This window comes from Carassius gibelio, chromosome A8 (assembly GCF_023724105.1).
Source record: "Carassius gibelio isolate Cgi1373 ecotype wild population from Czech Republic chromosome A8, carGib1.2-hapl.c, whole genome shotgun sequence".
Lineage (NCBI taxonomy): Eukaryota > Metazoa > Chordata > Actinopteri > Cypriniformes > Cyprinidae > Carassius > Carassius gibelio.
This window is the reverse complement of record NC_068378.1, coordinates 7,616,221-7,637,233: the sequence shown is the minus strand read 5'-3', so window position 1 is coordinate 7,637,233 and position 21,013 is coordinate 7,616,221. Positions and strand designations below refer to the sequence as shown.

At 37.9% G+C, this 21,013-nt stretch overlaps 1 protein-coding gene across 1 annotated transcript; it reads left to right on the top strand.

Moving 5' to 3' along the window:
• The first annotated feature begins 4,272 nt into the window (after positions 1-4,272).
• Positions 4,273-17,004, top strand: LOC128018303 (ubiquitin-conjugating enzyme E2 D4). Its single transcript, XM_052603747.1, has 7 exons — positions 4,273-4,538; positions 9,261-9,324; positions 9,500-9,531; positions 10,634-10,711; positions 10,817-10,922; positions 11,809-11,902; positions 13,085-17,004. The coding sequence occupies exons 1-7, from the start codon at positions 4,515-4,517 to the stop codon at positions 13,128-13,130; spliced, it is 444 nt and encodes a 147-aa protein (XP_052459707.1). The 5' UTR covers positions 4,273-4,514; the 3' UTR covers positions 13,131-17,004.
• Positions 17,005-21,013: the final 4,009 nt, after the last annotated feature.

The following is a 21,013-nucleotide window of genomic DNA, read 5'->3' as shown; positions in this document are numbered from 1 at the left end:
CGGTCCACAATACGCGTAAACACTGCTTATTAAACACAGGGACGCACAGCAGCACACAAACATGTCAAATATTAAAAATTAAAGGATTGCAATGCATAAGATTTTTTTGTAGGCTCATTTAAAAAAAAAATATATATATATATATATATTAATATTAATAATAATAATAATAATAATATGTGTGTGTATATATATATATATATATCAGAATTAGGCTATTTGCTATCTTTTATCTATTTGCTCGCACACGAGCAGCTCCGTTTTACCTCGGAGACGCGTTCTGTCTTTGCACAAATTCGTTCTGTCTTTGCACAAATTCGTTCTGTCTTTGCCAAATTCGGCCGTGTAAATAGCAAATCCATCATGGCACGAGCGCAACTGGCTCTTAAAGGGAGGGAGACTCTGATTGGTATATTGCACGTTACGCCCAAAAAACATCCATTACTCATTAAGAGAATAGGGACAACCTGTTTAGACCATGCGCCCAGGCGCGCCAACCGTTTTTCCAAAAGTGGGTTTGGACACACTCTGAGTGCACTTGCGCCGTTCACTTTACACTTTGCATTTAGGGGCCCTATTTTAATGATCTAAATGCAAAGTGTAAAGCGCACGGCGCAGGCGTTATGGATAATGAAAGGTTCACATTTTGTTTTGGGGAGTCCCCAACAACAGGTTGACATGCTTGCAAGGTAAAAAAAAAAAAAAAATTATCTTGTCTCATAATATGCATTTATTTTTTTACCTTATTTGCTCAATGTCTCCCAAACAATTCACTCAAGGATTTCTTTGCGTGATGCTGATCTGCGGTGATTGATCTCATTTTCATTTCATCTTGCCTGTAATGTATGATAAACCAGTGTTTGTGAGCGCAGTGCTGCTTTGTTTATAGATGTTACCGGGGAAAACGCTGTTTTTACGCTCCAAAAGCGGCATCTAGTGGCAAACATTGAATTTTCATTTTTCATTCAGACCAAAGTGAAAAGACCAACAAGTGGATGGGAAATACGCTAATGTTTCGTGTCGACTTCAACATGAAACGGCTTGGGATTTGTTTTAAAAACGATTCGTTTCAATGATTCAGAGTCGACTCTTTCTTTTGAGAGACAATAACTTTACACATGGTGCACTTTCAGATTTTAATCTTTGCAGGATGTTTTCATTCACTTAGAGCTGTGTTACATGCTGCATGAAAGGTAATTTAAAAAAAATCCATAATAGGGCCATAATTAATGTAGGTGTTTTCATGAAAATATACATAGGCTTCACTTTTCTGCTTATAATCCTCCACAATAGGGCTCCATTAACTTTCGTTGTAACTGTTTCTCATCTTTTAAGAGACGAGGCTTGAAATTATTTTGTTGTAATCAGCATTATGTCTCAAATGCTGTAAAATGAGCATAACTTCCATTTGTAAAATAAAAGCAATTATGTTTAAGAAGGCCAAAACCATCCATTGTAAACAGACAGTATGTGAGCAGAAAAAGAAAAGAAGAAGAAATATGGAGGTATATCAGTAGCTTAACTTGAGAACTTGTCATATTAGCATTCGTATTTGTAAGTTGATATTTACACTCACAGCTCTGATGTGAAAGGCTAAATCTTTCAATTTGCACACACAATGATAAAAACACCCGTGTGTATCGACCAATAGAATGTCTTAATTTGCACCAAAGCCCCGCCCCCGGCTCTGCTCTCTCACATCTGCATATACCAGTGCACAAGTGAGATTTTGCAACAGGAATACCGCTTAAAGAGTAGCAAAAGTCTGGCAGTACTGGCAGATCTGAGAGGTTGTAAGTGTTGACTTGACGTTGTGCAGTGAAACTGAAGTAAAGTGCAAAAGTAAGTATGTCATAAACATTCTACGACTTCCAATTCAAAACACAGGTGTATTTATCATTGTCTGTGTGTGCAAATTGAAAGATTCAGCTTTTTACATCATAGCTGTGAGGGTAAATATCAACTTACAAATACGAATGCTAATATGACAAGTTCTCGCATTTAGATTTTCAACCTCTCGAGTTAAGCTACTGATATACCTCCATAAAGAAGAGGCTAAGAAGTCATGGATATCTATAATGATTCTATGCATGAAATTAATACCTAAGTCACTTACTTGACTAGTGGAGAGAAATATCCTCAAGTGAACAGTGCAGGTCTCTCTTACAAGCTCTGTTCAAATTCCGAAAAGAAACAAGGATATAATTGGAAACCAGTTACAATTTGAAAGTTTAAATATGTCGAGCTCCAGAAAATCAATGCTGAGGTGGCTTTGACAGAATTCTGACAGTTACAGATTTAAAAACCAAAAGCACAGGAAAAAGAACCCTAAACTTTAACACAAAGAACCATTTCAGTATAAAAGTGTTCTTCGGGATGATAAGGTTCTAATAGAACTATTACAATGCGTAAAGAAGCTTTAAAGTGCTTTTTTATTTTATTTTTTTAGAGTGTACTGTACTCGAAATATCCCTTTTAAGTATAATTGTATTTAGCTCAGCAACAATGCTGTATTGACCAATCAGCATCCAGGATCGAGTGTTTTAGAACTGGAAAAAATACCTTTGTTTATTGTTATAAACATAAAACTTATAATTACAAAGTTCTGAAATGTTTTAGAGGTTGTGTCAGCCGTTTTACTCACTGACCTAACAGCACATTGTTTAACTTTAGGAGAGTTTCTTGTTGTTAAAGCGACTATAAACCCTGCTTGACTCACTTTAAGCACCGTGGAGCTGTCAATGTTAAGCAGCTGGAATAAAATTCACTCAGAGAGATCATGACTCTGCCTCGGGCTGACAGAGAAGCCATTAGTGTCAGAGTTATATTGGATAAATCTGAGACGAAATACAGCCTTTTACAGCACAATACAATACACTATAGATTCATCAAGGCCATCTGATACTCATGCACGTGGCACATAAAGAAACTGATCACTGAGGACTGAGTAATGTTATAACACACTATAAAAGTTACCACAGAGTGAAATAAATCGCAACAATTAAATGCAAAAAAAAAAAATTCTACCCAAATTATTGCTTACTGTCAGTGTTTTTGTAAAGCGATGGGGGAAGGCAGACTTTAACCTCAGTGAATATTTCTCAGGGTAGGTTTATTTCTGTAAACATATCTCAAAGTCTTGGCTACACAACAGCTATTGAACATTTCCACTCTTAATGCCCACAGTTCATTAAACACAAGGTTGTCACAAGGGGAACCTACCTATTATAAGCTATTAAAAAGCCTATAATAGTCTTTTAAAATTATAGGCTTCCTACTTGGTGAAATACAAACAGTTACAAAATCAGGAAACAGGACAAATGATGAAAACATTGTTATGACCATCATATTGTAATTAATTGTATAAAACGTATACAATAACAGAAACACGTGACAATCTGTCCTAGGGAGAAAACATTTTTTCGGTGGTTTTTATTGTCTTCAATAATTTTTACAAAGCAACAGCAAACAAAAACTTCTTTCTAATTACAGTTATAATTGAAATGTATTCACTGAACATCAGACTACTTTTATTTTATATTATGTCTTTCAGTTTCCCGATGCTGTTAACATGTGCTTCATATCATATGATGGAAATGTCATGTCACACTTTTAGTGCTAAAGAAAAGAAATCTACGAGCGTTTAGGATTTCCCCTCAACTTACCTGGACAAACAGCGTCATCTTATGGACAGAGACACCACAGCAAAATTAACTACGATTTAAATGTTCATTTTCAGGAATTTGCCTTTTTTTTTTTTTTTTTGGTTGGGTTGAGCAAGAATAGATGCTCATGATCATTTAGAGCAGACCTTACGAGCATTAGTAGAAGTAGCCTAAATAAATATGTTCTAGTGTAGCTCAATGAGATGAACGTAAATTGGAAGGATTACGGTCTTTATTGAGGTTTTTCTCCTTATTTTCAACTAAATAATGTGCGCGGCTTCCGGTGTACATTCGCTTCCAGTTGTTTTAACTCTACAAAAACAAATAAAATAAAAATAAAATAAAAGAGCATCAAGCATCACAAACATATGATAAATTATTTAACAGCGAAAGTACATATGGCTTTTTTTATTCACAGATTAAAAATTAATTAATTTGAATAAAGTCAATTCATATTTATCTTCGATAACAAGATATTCTCCACACACATTTTAATTCAAATTAGGAACAGATTACAAACGATAACACCCACATAACTACATTTCCCAAGATCCCATCGCACCCCAAAGTATCGCGATATCATCTTATATACTTGGCGTTTTATCGCGAGATTCCTCTTGCTGTCTAGTACAGCACTAAAAACTGTCAGTGAGGTTAGAGGGAGGTAAGAATTTCTCAAATCGGCGACTGTCGTTTAAACAGCGCTGTGAATGTCTAAACCTGTGCTTTTGTGTAATTACAAACGCAACGTGTGACGCTGAGAGGAAAAACGGCAGCGTCCTCGTCCAGACTGCACACAGGCCAGCAGTCTCTGAACAAGATCAAACAGAGCTGTAACACAACGAGCAAATGGCGTTGAAAAGAATCCAGAAGGTGAGTCTGTGTGCACTGTGTGAATCTCATAACCTCACGGCCTCTGTCGATGTCCTCCTTGTCTTCTCTAATGCTGCTGTGAATATGAAGCAGTCGCACTTTTCTCATTTGGTCCCCATCTGGCCAAGACAAAGACGGAGGGCCGATGGTGGATGCTTCAGTCGACAGACGCACTGATCATTACAGATTCACTACGCGCATACTAACGCGTGATTTGGGGAGGACAGGTACTGTGGCGACTGATTTGTTGTATGTAAGTGTGTCGGCGCTGGAAACATTGTTAAAATGTATCTTTTCTGTTGTCTGTCATCATGAATGAGAGAAGCGCCGCTGGTGCGCATGCGCGATGGCGACCACTGCTCTCGAGCTGCCAAATACTGAACCCCAAAGTCAGTGTGTCCATATAAGGCTTGGTAAATAGTCCAGAAGGACATCGGAGGGTATTTTTAACAGATTTGCCACCCTGCCCGAATAACCAGCGACTTTCACAGAAAAAAAACAAAAACAAACTTCGAGTCTGTCTGTTGCTTTATTGATTTCATGAGAGTTTTATTATAAAGGAGGCAGATTCTGTCATTATTGACTCGCCCTCATGGTGTTATTCTTCTAAATGGGGAGAAATTGGAAAAATCTGACTTTTATTTTAATAATCGTTTCCAAAAAAAATGATTGTCCTTTAAAAAAAAAAAACTATTGACATTTTTATTATTCTTATTATTATTAATGCCAAAAAACTTAATAACAAGCCTTTAAACACAACAACCTCAAAAACAATAGAGGACTAAATACGGAAAAAATAATACAAGATAAAATAAATGAATAAACAAATAAATCAAAGAACAAACAAATAAATAGCATAAACCAGAGGGGGGAAATATACAAGGTCTAAAGCAATTTTTGACTTTTGAATGACTTTTTATTTTTTATGCCCATCAAAGATAAAACTTAAAAATTCTAGTCAACCAGAAAAAATTGACAGTACTGGGTTCTTACCCAAAAATGTACACTTTTGAATAAAAAATTTGCCAAGTATAATAAAAAGATTAACAATATATTGAATACAAAAGTAAGAGTTATAATAAAAGAAAATATCAAAAGTATTTATAGATATTCTAACATTGGTTTTATCTGAGAGATAAGTACATAACTCATTCCAAAATGATTTAACACAATCACATTCACAAAAAAAGATGTACAATGGTCTCTTCTGTATCACAGAAAGTACAGGGGTTTTTTTTTTCAATATTTTGCTTATACTTATTAAGTACACTATTACAAGTGTAGCATCTATGTAATATTTTAAATGTGACTTCTTTAATACCCTATTGAATTGTGTGCTAAATCCCAGGGTCTTCTGGAGTCCATAGCTTCGTGTAAGGAAAAGGCCAAACTTTAAAGGGATAGTCCAACCAAAAATGAAAAGTGCTATCATTTGCTCACCCTCTTGTTGTTTTAATCCTGTGTAACTTCAGAAGACTCTGAATATACAGCTTAATGGAGATCTCAAGTAGTCGCGTTTAGTGCAATATAAAAAAATTATTTGAGTTTTAATATCGATGTTGTACGATATGATAGCCATAATAAACATGACAATCAATAATTTATCTCAGATCTCAAAAATAACAAGAATGTTCAAACTGGGAACAATCGTCTTTTTAAGATCTGAGAAGCCCTGGGAACCAATGCGTAAGATCTGTTCATTAAATATTAAATGCACATTTTTAGATATTATATTAAAACACATACAGACCCATGACCAGGGATAGAAATGAGACATTTAACTTGTGCTGAATGCGATGTTTCATCAACAAAGGGGTCAAGAAAGAGTGTCAATAGACTGTAAAGGCTCCGCCCCCTTAAAAAAAAACAGCACAGATGTAGCTCAGTATGCAGTGTGTTGTTGTGATGATCCTGCCAGAGGTCATTTTATAAGGATCAGTATTGTGCAATGATCATGGTTACGAAATCAGAAATTCAAACCTGTTTGTGTGTATTTAAGCACACAAGTATAATGTTAAAGCAGTATAATAAAGTATAATGTAAAAGCAGGTGTCAATACAGAATACATGTTGATTGATGTATTGGATAATTATTTTTTTGAGACTTTTTTTTTATTATTTTTTTACATACAGTACACATTGATTTTATTAAAACTGTAGTCTTTTCTGGGGAGGATAAGATAATACACTGTATTGCAGGTTTATGGCATAATGATATATATTTTTTAATTGTCCCTAAATTCAGCGTATAGTTTGAGGGTCTGTTCCTTCTTTAATTTCTTGCACTGAAGTCATTTAATGATGTAATGTTGCTCTGTTGTTGTGTATATATGTGCCGCTCCATTAAAGCCTTTTATGTTTGATGTTTTTTTAAGTGTGCTGAGAGTTAAAGTTATTGAAAGTGCTGTCGATGAACAGCTGACCGCTCCGTGTCTATCTTTAGAGAGGCGTTTCAGCCGCTCTAGAGGTGAAATAAAGGGATGAGATATTTCACATGAATGATTCAGGACAGTTACAGAAATACACTTGATGCCAGATACTGAGCCACGCTGTCACAATTATTGTTGAAAAATGCTTTAAGATAGAAACTGGGTCAAAACCAGCACTGAGCATTAATAAAAAAAACATGGATGGATCTCATGAAACGTATCAAAAACATATTTAGCTCCAATTTTACCTCCACATTTAAAAGGAAATAAATGAATGCAGTTTGAAATGTGATGTATATCCAATACTGTTCAGAAGTTCAGTTAGTGTTTTAATCATTTTAATGCATCAGTTCATTCAGCAAGGATGCAATAAATTGATCAAAAGGGACCGTGAAGATATTTATAATGTTATAATTTATTATATTTTAAATAAATACTTTGGAGCATTCTGGTCATCAAAGAAATCAAAAAAAAAAAAAAATAACCGTTTGCACCAAAATGTTAAATGTAAATGTATTATTATAACATATTAATAAGAAGAAAATAATGGGCTGCTAATATGTTTCTTGAGCAAGAAATCATCATATTAGAATGATTTCTGAAGGATCATGTGACACTGAAGACTGAAAATACAGCTTTACCATGACAGGAATAAATCACATAAAAATATATGATAAAAATACCGTTTTTGCTGTCTTTTGATCAATAAATGCAGTCTTGGTGAGCATTGAGGCTCATTTCAAAAGTATAAAAAAATACATCTTGTTAGTTGAACTACCTTAAATTGCTGATTACAAGCACAATATTTTTGTCTATTATGCATAATTTAATTTTTTTTCTTCTGGCAGTGTTAGTGAAATTCACATGGATGTACTTATATCTCTATATTTCAGATATTTCTGTACACCCTGATATTTTCAGTCATACTCTTTGTTTACACAGCCATATTATATTCTCAGTAGGGCTATACTAGAATAATCGAATATTCGTTCGGTGGGGTGGCATTCGATTTTCAGTTTTGAGATTTGAATATTCTTTTTTTTTTTTTTTTCAACACATGACTTCCGTCGCGGATTAATTCTCACTCATGCTTGAACCGCCCGTTGGCGAACGTAGTGATTTATTTCATCTCATACTGAATAGGTACAAAATGCCCAAGACCTCAGCTGTTTGGGAGCACTTTAAATTAAGTGAGGATGACAAGACAAAGGCAGTGTGTCAAATATGCGATTTGAAACTGGCCTACCACAACAGCACCACAAGTTTGAAAAATCACCTGAGTTCTGTAAGTAGCACGCGGCAAAAAAAAAAAAAAAAACTGCTTTTATGCGCTTAATTTGCTATGATAAATAGGCTAATTGCAACATGCTTTCAATAAAAGCATTGCGCATTTTAAAGATTTAAATTAACAAAAAGTCAGAATAAGACAAAATAAATCCCTTATATAGAATAAAACTAATTGTAATAGATATTACATTTTGTGTCATTTTAAAAACAATTCATTTATTCTTATTCAACTGTTTATAAGCATGCTACCGTGTTCTTTATTTATTACAGTTCGTTGAAATCACTGTGTGTTACTAATTTAATTTCTGTTTTGGGATTCATTTGTTTTAAAGAAATGTTCGTTATTAATACCTTATTAAAGTTCTTGCTCTCAACAGACTTTGTGTTTTGCATCACTTGTGCACTGTCCGTTTTCGGAGCATAAACCTGCCCGTGTAATGCGTACCGGAAACTGTTCTAATTAAAAGATTATTAAATGTTTATTAATATTTAAAGAATGTGTGCCACCTGATCATATTGCACCAAATGCAACACTGCACTCCACTGGGTCTGCCGCAACATATTTATGATGCCAAAGAGTGAAACGTGAAGTCGTGAAAGATGATACAAATGCAAACCGAGACTATTATTATATATTTAGCCCCACCCACCGAAGCTTCGAATATTCGATATTGATTGCCACCTAAGCTTCGAAGCTCAAAAAATGGCATTCGAAACAGCCCTAATTCTCAGACCTGTTTGTTAGGTGCTATGAGGTTGGTTGAGCTGGCAGTGCTCCGGAAACAATCTCAATATTGAAACAAACCTCAGAGCCAAAGCATGTGTTGGCAGCCACGTTACACTAACATGAGCCAAATTCTGTTTTTATAAAGCATTTGGAGTAAATGAAGTATCCTGGTGCTGATCAGACCAAGAATCCTTTCTTGTCTTGTCAGTTTTCTCTGATGTTCAGGTTTCCTGCACCAGAAGTGCTGTTTTACATGACGTGGCCCTTTTGTTTCCCTCAGGAACTGACAGACCTTCAGAGAGATCCCCCAGCCCAATGTTCAGCAGGTCCGGTCGGAGAGGACTGTGAGTATTTGATGAGTTACTATTTTGTCAGATTACCGTTTAAATATAAAGATATTCACATGTATTCACTCTATTAGAGATCCCATTTAGGTCGTCCAACAATAACTACCATTCTCAGCATACGTTGGATCAGTTGTTGCTCTTGCATTGATTTTATATAATGAATGTTTTTCAGTGTTTCACTGGCAGGCAACAATAATGGGGCCGGTAAGTAGCCATTTTTCTGCCTAATTCTTTTCAAATTATAGGCTTCCCACACTCATGAAATATCAGGGAATTGTGGGTTTCTGGGGGGTCGGGGGGGGGGGGGGTCAGTTCACTTAAGATCAATAAAATTAATAGACTTAAAATTAATAGAATCTTAAAATATTTTGGGAAAATCATTGAAATTCATTGATCTAAATGCATAGTAATCCTGAAATTAGTTAAAGGGACAGTTCACCCAAAATGTAAAATTACCCCATGATTTACTCACCCTCTAGCCATGATAGGTGTATATGACATTCATCTTTCAGACAGATACAGTTAAGTTGTTAAAATGAAATAAATTTCCTGGATCATCCAAACTTTATGAATGTCAGTGAATGGTGCCAAATTTGTAAAGCCCCAAAAAAGTGCATCCATCCATCATATAAAGTGCTCCTCACAGCGCCGGAGGATTAATAAAGACCTTCTGAAGTGAATCCATGCATTTGTGTTAAAATAAGTTGTATGCACAAGTGGTGAACTTTAAATGTCCCCCCAGAGCTATGTGGAGTACTTTTTTTATGATGGATGGATGCAATTTTTTGGCCTTCAGAATTTCTACACCCATTTACTGCCATTATAAAGCTTTTTATCTGCATTCGTCTGAAAGAAGAAAGTCACATACACCTAGGATGGCTTGAGGGTGAGTAAATCATGGGGTAATTTTAATTTTTGGGTGAACTGTCCCTTTAAGGAAAGTTTTTAAGTATTTAAAAGGGACATTTAATAACTTTGTAGCATCTTATTTTCTTCTAGAAGTACATTACAATGCTGATGAATGTTTGCTTGTACCACAGACAGTTAAAGTTTAGACAAATAATCAGGTTAGTGTTTAACACAGCTATATGCAAATATCCTTAGTTCTGATTGGCTGATCTCCATGTCCAAGTGCAGTTCATAAGATTGTAAATAAATAAAAAATCGTTTAAACTAACAGAATATAACATTCTTGAATTCATTTGTCCTTGCCATATATAAATATTGTGATGCGTTAAAATATCACCTGCTTTGTGACAGCTGCAGTACATGCATATATAAGCAACGCTGTGTTCTTGGTTTTCAGAATGACAGTCCATATCAAGGAGGGGTTTTCTTCCTTACAATTCATTTCCCAACAGACTACCCCTTTAAACCACCAAAGGTTAGTTGCTTTGTGAGATTCATTGTGCTTGGAGTCATTAGTCAAATGCAAATGTACGTCATGGTTTGTAATTCTGTAATCGGTACACTTTGCGTTGATTGACAGGTTGCATTCACAACAAAAATCTACCACCCCAATATTAACAGTAACGGCAGTATTTGTCTGGACATCCTGCGATCTCAGTGGTCACCTGCACTTACTGTATCCAAAGGTAGGATTCAGCAACATCTCAATGCATCATGCAAGCACTTTGAAAATAAAATGTAAAAAATCTGCAGTACCCCATTGCTGTATATGTACAGTACACTACCATTCAAACGTTTGGGGTTGGTAAGTTTTTTTTTTTGTTTGTTTGTTTTTAAAGAAATTAATGCCTTTATTCAGAAAGGATGCACTAAATTGATCACAAATGACAGGAAAGACATTACAATGTCACTAAATATTTCTCTTTTAATTAAATGCTGTTCTTTTTAATTTTCTATTTATTAAAAAATCCACAAAAATATTAAGCACTGCAACCGTTTTCCACATTTATAATTATCAGAAATATTTCTTGAGCATCAAATCAGCATATTAAAATGATTTCGGAAGGATCATGTGACACTGAAGACTGGAATAATAATGCTGACAGTTCTAATAAACTACATTTTAAAATATAATCAAATAGAAAACAGTTATTTTGAATTGTATTAATATTTCACAATATCATGGTCTTGCATACCATTGATGTACAGGTTTAAAGTAATGATTGGAATCGGCCAGTAAAACCTACAGTACATGTTCTCCTGTTCAGGAAAACTGAAAGATGATTGTTATAATTTAGGTATTGTGATGTCCTCGTGTGGCTTGAAACTGTTTGTTTTGAGTACTGTAGAGATCCTTGGCGTCTCTGGCTAATAGCAGAGCACTGAGCCCAGTGTGTCTGATTGTGTTGTCAGACTGGAGTGATTAAGCAGTGACGTAGTTTGGATCAGTCCACGGGAAGCTGTTTGTGTTATATGACAAACAAAACACAGGGCAGCTCCTCATTCCAGCAGCAGAGACGATCAGGAGGTTTTGGTATAATATCTTTTTAATGTGTTCCCTGTCTGTTTTAGTCTTGTTGTCCATCTGCTCCCTGTTATGTGACCCGAACCCAGATGACCCGCTGGTACCTGAGATCGCACATACATATAAAGCAGACAGAGAAAAGTGAGTGACAATTATGTGCATATTTGAATGTTTTTTTTTCTTATTATTGTTCATGTGTTCATTTTTATTGTTTCGATCAGATGCCTATTTTTGGAAAATCCACTGAACTGAATACAACTGAAAAGTACTTGTGATTGCTTGTGTTGTGTTTCTGCTTTTAATTGATGGACATCACATGATAAGTGTACAAAAAATGCTTTATGTAACAGAACAAAAGACTCAGAACTGTTACACTCTGGTTGAATGAGCGACAATCAGAGTTGTTGTAAAATTGCCAATACATGCACACGTCAGACTGTTAAATACTGTATAAATCTGCCAGGTTAGTTGCCACATTGCGACCTGAACTCCTCTCCATATTGCACCCATTAATAAAAAGCTCTTTCTTGTCTTGGCTTGTTTGGGATGTCTTAGTCTCGTGTAGTCAGAATTTTGACTGATGCCTTTAGTTTCTTAAAAATTCGCCATTTGTAAACTGATGTTTACTGTCCTTTTTTTATTGTTTTATAAATTTCAATAGCATTTGTATAAAAACTATATTCACTGAATGTTATAAAAAAAACGAATCAGAATCGAATCTGGACATTTGAATCGTTACCCATCCCTATTGACGATATATTGAGGTCTTATGAAGTGAAACAATCAGTCGGTGCAAGAAAGTGTTCATTAATTACAACATTATTAACTGTAATCCAGAGCCTCAAACAAACAGAGAAACTAGTTATTTTATTAGTTAAATTATGTAATCACTCAATGGCATAACATATACACAATTATATTATTAAAGTACCCAATAATGATGTGAAACATGAATGTCTAAAGTGAATAAACTAACCTAAACTAGAAAGTCAAACTTTCCTCAGTTCAGTTACTGTTGAAGGAAGTGGAGCACTGAAGGAGTTTGTAAAAACCAGCATCATAGGATCATATACGCTGGTGTTTTGGCTTATTTCGAGTCGGAGTGACTGTCAGGCATCTGAAAGTGAGTTTTGATTGAGTAACTTGTAGATCTGTGCTGCTTGAGAACTGCAAACTGTTTTAGATGGTTCAGTGCTTTATGATTGACCCAATAAACAATGTCACTTATATACACTTTATGTGAAACATTCTTGCCCACTTTTAAATAAAACAGAAATGTGGCTTGAACTACATCATAATAGTGTATACATTTTATGCTTGTAGGTACAACAGACTCGCGAGAGAATGGACGCAAAAGTACGCCATGTGAGAGTGCCTGCGACTAAAACACTACAGAATCAAACGGACAGAGAAACGCGTTTTTACTTTGAGCAAGAGGAGTCAAAAGAAGTGTATGTTGATGGGAGGGGACATCTAAACACCAGACCCTTGGAAGGAAAGCAGAAGGCGGAGGTTTGGAGGTGAGAGCCGCTGGTACATGTGCCGTTCTCCCTGATCCGCCGCCACAACGGCTTAGCCTGGAAAACTCCAGGAAAACTGTAAAACCGGACAAACCTCGGGAACCACAACCCAGGAAGTTAGACTTGTACTACTGTTAGTTCTGTTATTACTGACTTAGTGATTTTCTCAGTGTTGCTCTCTCACTCTTGCCATCACTGAATGAGGAAACGTCGGGCTGATGTTGGAATTGCGGCGATACAGGATTGATCATGTCTGAGCTGTCGCACCGTCCCGTCGGAGTCCCTTTGGAAACCATATATGTGTGTGTGTGCACTCATGCACATGACATTTTTAACAGTGGTAGAATGTAAAAAAATTGGATGTCAGACCTTACTGTAGTCTCCAACTTCCTGCCGTTTCAGTGTTATCCTATAAAACACTATGAATGTGATTAGGAAGAGGTTGTGTCCTGATGAGATAATGGGATTTGATTTTTGAACAAATGGAGGTCATACGTAGTCAAGTGAGTCTATATCTTTGTGCTATAAAAAAGAAAAAGAAAAAAACGTAACACCAAGTCCTAACCAGACGCGATGCAAAGAGATTCCATATACCCTCATTCACTGTTCCCTAGCTTACTTCACTAACTTACATGAGTGAATGAAAACAAGTGTGTGAACTTGGACACTGAGTACACCAGAAGAGCTGCAGGAATTCATTTAGTTTGACCCTCACGTGTTTTTTAGCATGTGAGTGTACATTGGTTGTACACTAGACATGAGTGCACTCGATAATGTCCACTTCGGTCACCACTACAAATGTCAGCTTCCTCAAATAGTGACCTTTTAAGGGTATGGGGTGAATTTGTCTGTCAACAGCGGGCGTGACAAGACACAAAATGCAACAAAAGCGATCACATTTCACAGCCAATCAGAGCGCTCTCTCGCTATGAAATGGATAAATATGTAATTTCATCACATTTAACTTATATACTCAGTGACTGATACAATTATGTTGTGAAATACACACAGAGTTCACAGTTTGATATTTCTTGTTTATTTCAAGGTGTAAATTATCCATTGTTTCTTTCATTATGACTTTAAATACATACAAAAATGAAACGCAAATGAAACTTTTAATGTTGTACAAAACGCATACATGCCTGAGATAAGTCTGATCGTTGTCAGCCATGAGGTAGCAGACATTGAAAAAGAAATGTGTTTTTAAAATTAAAATCACCCTTCACTCGTCTATTGCTGTTGATTAGGACAAAAGCAAAATGGAAAAGCAAACCTTTTATCTTGTGGCGTGTTGCATTGCGTCTCATTAGGACACAGAGTTATTATTTTTTTTATTGGGTTATAATCATATCTCCTTTTGACATATTGTTTATTAAACCTTGAGTGATGATTTCAGAATTAAGCTGGCCGTTCCCACAGGACATGCTCTTGTTTTCTATTTGTGCTGTATTTTTAATGTTGCTCTATGTAAACATGTTAGATGGATATCTTTTTTCAAACACTATTTTGTTCATTGTTTGAGGCACAGTGAAATGGTGTCGATTTTTAAAAGAATGGACCAATCAGATTAATCTGGGGGCACGTTAACCACATATGGACAAACACATGTATATGGAAAGCTCTGTCAACCTGTTTTTAATGCAAAAATGTGTCTTGTGCGAATGGCCACTAAATTTTATTGACCTCAGCCGCATGTGCATGATATGGCAGATGTGTAAGTATTTGTTTTGATGAGTGTTGTGAAGTTGCTTTAGGAATCAAATATACTTGTCTTAAAAATTCACCCAATTTGCTTGCAGAACAAAAAAAGAGGGAAAATGCTGAACAGTGGGACTGTGTGTAAAAAAAGAAAAGAAATGCCACCATTTCTGCCAAATGTGATTATGCCCCTTTCAGATTTGCAGGCAATGGGCACGTCATAGCGTATGAATGCAATATTTTTTGGCTATTTAGTATTTATCTCTTCTACAAATCTGCAAAAGTGTAATCCTCAATAATCTTTAGATACTCTTGTTCCTGTAGTCACTAATATTACTAACTTTTGACAGAGTAGATGGTATGTTTGATGTATGACCAGCACAGGTGTTGGATTTAATTTTACTGTAAATTATTTTTTGTAAACACACTCATTAACTCATGGCTGCCTATTTAGAGGTGGATGATCAAGATGTTTACACAGAGCAGAATGAAAAAAAAAATCTTCACTTGTCTGAACTGGAGCTTGGTAGGGTTGGGAAGCCTTTCCACTGGGAAAGAAAGTGTGAACATCATCTCACTCTCACCTCCTGGTGCTGCTCTTCACAAGCTCATGGCTCAAGACTCCCTGAAAAGGGCTAAATATTGCCACAATTATATTAAGCATCATATATGTGTTCTGTCACCAAGAGAACTGACATTGGTGTCAGGTATAGCTTTGGATGATCCAAAAATTTTTGAAACTGCAGTATAGTTTACAACAAAATGTGAATTCTGAAATAATTTAATAATTTTTCCAAACAGAATGGATGACTTTCCACTGAGAAACACAAAAAGAGAAACTTTGAAGTATGTTCAAACTGCTTTTTTCATACATTTACATTTAGTAATTTAGCATTCAGTTAGACAAGCTGAGATGCTAGCAGCTACGTACCTTTTGGATCATCAGGATGGAATGAAAGGTAGAGTTGAGTGTCATCAGCACAGCAGTGATATGAAAAGCCTTGATTTTGTGTGACAAACCCAAGGGATGCCATGTAAACGGAGAATAGAAGTGGTCCAAGAATAGAGCCCTGAGGTGCCCCAGTCCTTAGATGTTGCCACTTAGATACCTCACCTCTCCATGATACCTACAATGAAAGCAGATGGGGACCATGAATTTCAAGCTCCAAATCAAAAGTTTGCCATTTGTTTCCAACTAAAATTGTAGTAGTTATTTATTGGAAATCTTTGCAATTGATGCTTGACTGCTGTAGTCACCATTTCTCTTTAAATGTATGGAAAAGAGCAGTATGAACAAACTTCAAAAGTTCTCCTTTTGTGTTATACAGAAAAAGGTCATAAGTTGGATTTGGAAAACGTGATGATGTGTAAATGATGATAGATTTTTCTTTTTAATTGAAGTGAATGTAAAATTTTATGTGAACTTCTAACTTTGATTCAAAGACCAATGGTATCGTCTTTGTATCATTCATTTTTTTCACTACTAAATGTGGCTCACTGGTTTTGCATCTGGAAGTAGAATGTTACATTTAAGTTATTTATTTATTTGCTATTTATTTGTCGTCTTCCAGTCATCAGCTCAAATGCAGTCAGCCTGAAATTACGAGTTGCTTCTTTCTGATGCTTCATCTGAAGCAGCCGGTCGAGTTGCAGCCCTTGAAATTGTGCTAAGGCAGTATAGCATGCTTTGCACTCTGGTAGTCTACAAACCTTTTTCCGCAGCTATTTGCAAGATATCAGGGATCTTTTTTCCATTCTCTCACCTCCCTCAAGACCCTCAATAAAATCTTAGCCTTAACCATCAATGTATAAGCAACTGTACTGTACTGTTTATTTTCACTGATGATTGGTACTGTACTACTTTGTGTATCATGTACACACGTACACAGAGCCATAATGACCTCTCCTTGCTAACTGTTTGTGTTAGAAAACCCTGTCATCTAACCAGCTTTCTCCTCAGACTCGGTACAGCTGAGATTAACCTCCAAGGTGTCAACTTTAGTGAATAAATCTCCTTTTGTTTAATCAATTCTTTTGGATTTATTGTATATACAACACCACAGATTTTTACGAAACTCAGACAGAATTATAAATGTATTAAATATATAAATTACAGGTCATATTTTACCCCAAGATCAATATTACAATATATATTACAATTATATTATTTTGAATAACAAAAAATTATGCCCGTTCTGAAACATTTATGATATATTAAATCAAATTTGTTATTCATCTTTGGATGTGTGATATGTATACAGGTACATCTCAATAAATTGGAATGTCACGGAAAAGTTCATTTTAGTAATTCAACTCAAATTTTGAAACTTGTATATAAAATAAATTAAATGCACACAGACTGAAGTAGTTAAGTCTTTGGTTCTTTTAATTGTGATTTTTTTTTTTTTTTTTTTTGCCTACATTTAACAAAAAAACACCAATTTACCAATTCATCTAAATTCAATTCAGGTTTATTTGTATAGCGCTTTTTATGATACAAATCATTGCAAAGCAACTTTACAGAAAATTAAATTTCTACAATATGTAGTAGTAGCTTATCAGTGGTGACTGTCAATTTATTGTCATATGGCAGACATTTTCTGAAAAATAATTAAAGAAGTAGTCAAACAGACATGAACACTATTAACAGCAATTATTATATACACAAGACTGCTGATCTAACCAGAAGACAATCATTGACACCCTTCACAAGGAGGGTAAGCCACAAACATTCATTGCCAAAGAAGCTGGCTGTTCACAGAGTGCTGTATCCAAGCATGTTAACAGAAAGTTGAGTGGAAGGAAAAAGTGTGGAGGAAAAAAAAGATGCACAACCAATGAGAAAACTGCTGCCTTATGAGGATTGTCAAGCAAAATCGATTCAAGAATTTGAGTTAACTTCACAAGGAATGGACTGAGGCTGGGGTCAAGGCATCAAGAGCCACCACACACAGATGTGTCAATAAATTTGCTGAACCACGGACAACATCAGAGGCATCTTACCTGTCCTAAGGAGAAGAAGAACTGGACTGTTGCCCAGTGGTCCAAAGTCCTCTTTTTAGATGAGAGCAAGTTTTGTATTTCATTTGGAAACCAAGGTCCTAGAGTCTGGAGGAAGGGTGGAGAAGCTCACAGCCCAAGTTGCTTGAAGTCCAGTGTTAAGTTTCCACAGTTTGTGATGATTTGGGGTGCAATGTCATCTGCTGGTGTTGGTCCGTAGTGTTTTTTGAAAACCAAGGTCACTGCACCCGTTTACCAAGAAATCTTGGAGCACTTCATGTTTCCTTCTGCTGAGCAGCTTTTTGAAGATGCTGATTTCATTTTCCAGCAGGATTTGACACTGCCCACACTACCAAAAGCACCAAAAGTTGGTTAAATGACCATGGTGTTGGTGTGCTTGACTGGCCAGCAATCTCACCAAACATGAACCCCAGACAGAATCTATGGGCTACTGTCAAAAGTAAGATGAGAAACAAGAGACCAAACAATGCAGATGAGCTGAAGCCCACTGTCAAAGAAACCTGGGCTTCCAGACCACCTCAGCAGATCCACACTGTTAAATTGTTATTTTACAGTTTGGGATGCTACCACAGACATTCAGTCTCATTTAATTGAATCTATAGATTTGAAGAAAAAAAAAACTTTATTTGTATATATATATATATATATATATATATATATATATATATATTGAAGTGCCATCTGACATTTTCATCTAAAATTAGGATTTTTATCAAGCTCCTATGCTTAGGTTGAGTCATTTTACTTTAATTGCTTTGTGCAGGTCCTTTTCCAGGCTATTAAAGTGAAATAACTGAACATAAATATAGGAGCCTGATACAAATCCTAATTTTAGATGAACATTTCAGATGGCACTTAAAGGCTTTTGCATCTGAACTCCTCATATATGTGTGTGTGTGTGTGTATATATATATATATATATATATATTGTGACGAGTCAGCTGCCTCCTCCCTGATTATCACCGGCACCCCGTCCTAAATCGCCGCCCTTCACCAGGCTCCCGACTGGAGTGGGTGTGTGAGAGGAGGGGCGCTGGACGAGTCAGGGCTGGCGGCGTGTGATGGGGCACACCTGAAGGAAGTGGAGCCTCATTACCGCCGCTGTTTAAAAGCCCAACGCGCCTCTCCTCAGGAGACCGGTCTCTTCCCCGTGCATGCACACTGGTGTCCTCGTGGGTCCAGGAAGGGTGCGTTGAGGGACTCCCGCGCCACCAAGACGTGAGCTGCCGGACCCGCGATCCGGATGGGAACCGCACCCGTATACACGGCCGACGGGCCAGGATGCCGGGCCGTCCATCCCCTACCAGCGCCGCGGCCAACGAGAGAGACGCGGCCGCTAGGAGAAGCCGCCGCCCCTCGCGCCCCGGACCAAGGAGGGGAGCGCGTGCGGCCGCCGGACTCCGCCCCTTGCCTGGACCCTTCCTTGATGAACACTGCCCGACCCACACAAACCCCGCAGCACAACGAGGACACCAGATCCCCTGTTATTTTGGACACTTTCCCCCTTTGGCCACTTTTATTCCCTTTGTTTTATGATTTCTGTTAATAAAAGCCTCTCCGAGGCCTGACGCCACGCCCACTGTGTCTGTCTTGTGCTCCTCCCGTGACACTGGTGGAGAATGCGGGCAAGGCGGAGCCTAGACAGCGCAGTTGGGAAACGTCTGGTGACGTCACTCCCTCTCGCTTGCAAACGTTCGTGAGAACCCAGACTGGGACGGAGGAAAACTGGGGACAGCCTCCCAGCCACACAAGGGGTAAGTGACTTTTCCATTGTCATTTTACCCTGTGGTTGGTTGAGGCTGTCACTAAAACCCGGTTTCTCTGTCCCTGTTCTGGTGCGCTGCGAGAGGGAGGACCGCCCGGAGAGGAAGCCCCGCCCACTCCGACCGTTTGGAGCCTGGTTGAGGATGGTAGCACCCCCGTGTGGGCGGCGCCCTGATGACGGGGATGTCGCTTGGGAGGGGGAATGTGACGAGTCAGCTGCCTCCTCCCTGATTATCACCGGCACCCCGTCCTAAATCGCCGCCCTTCACCAGGCTCCCGACTGGAGTGGGTGTGTGAGAGGAGGGGCGCTGGACGAGTCAGGGCTGGCGGCGTGTGATGGGGCACACCTGAAGGAAGTGGAGCCTCATTACCGCCGCTGTTTAAAAGCCCAACGCGCCTCTCCTCAGGAGACCGGTCTCTTCCCCGTGCATGCACGCTGGTGTCCTCGTGGGTCCAGGAAGGGAGCGTTGAGGGACTCCCGCGCCACCAAGACGTGAGCTGCCGGACCCGCGATCCGGAGGAGAACCGCACCCGTTTACACGGCCGACGGGCCAGGATGCCGGGCCGTCCATCCCCTACCAGCGCCGCGGCCAATGAGAGAGACGCGGCCGCTAGGAGAAGCCGCCGCCCCTCGCGCCCCGGACCTAGGAGGGGATCGCGTGCGGCCGCCGGACTCCGCCCCTTGCCTGGACCCTTCCTCGGTGAACACTGCCCGACCCACACAAACCCCGCAGCACAACGAGGACACCAGATTCCCTGTTATTTTGGACACTTTCCCCCTTTGGCCACTTTTATTCCCTTTGTTTTATGATTTCTGTTAATAAAAGCCTCTCCGAGGCCTGACGCCACGCCCACTGTGTCTGTCTTGTGCTCCTCCCGTGACAATATATATATATATATATATATATATATATATATATATATTTTTTTTTTTTTTTAGAGTTAGAGGGTCAACGTTCACATGCAGAACGCAAGCTTCTAGAGGGTACCTAACTCTGAAGTAATGAATTTAGGTAAATGGGTGCAGAGACAGTTTGTGTGTGTGTGTGTGTATTATTGTTTGTTTAGAAAGGTGCATGTCCAGCAGGTGGCGCTGCCACGTGATTTATAAACCTCTACTATGCCAGAGAGTTGCTTGGTAACCTTTAGAAGTCTCGTGTCTTCATTAATATTCATGAAGAGAGTCATCGTTCGTGCGTCAGCCCTGCAGCAAATCAGGGAGACTTACTTGGCATACCTCGCTTTGCGT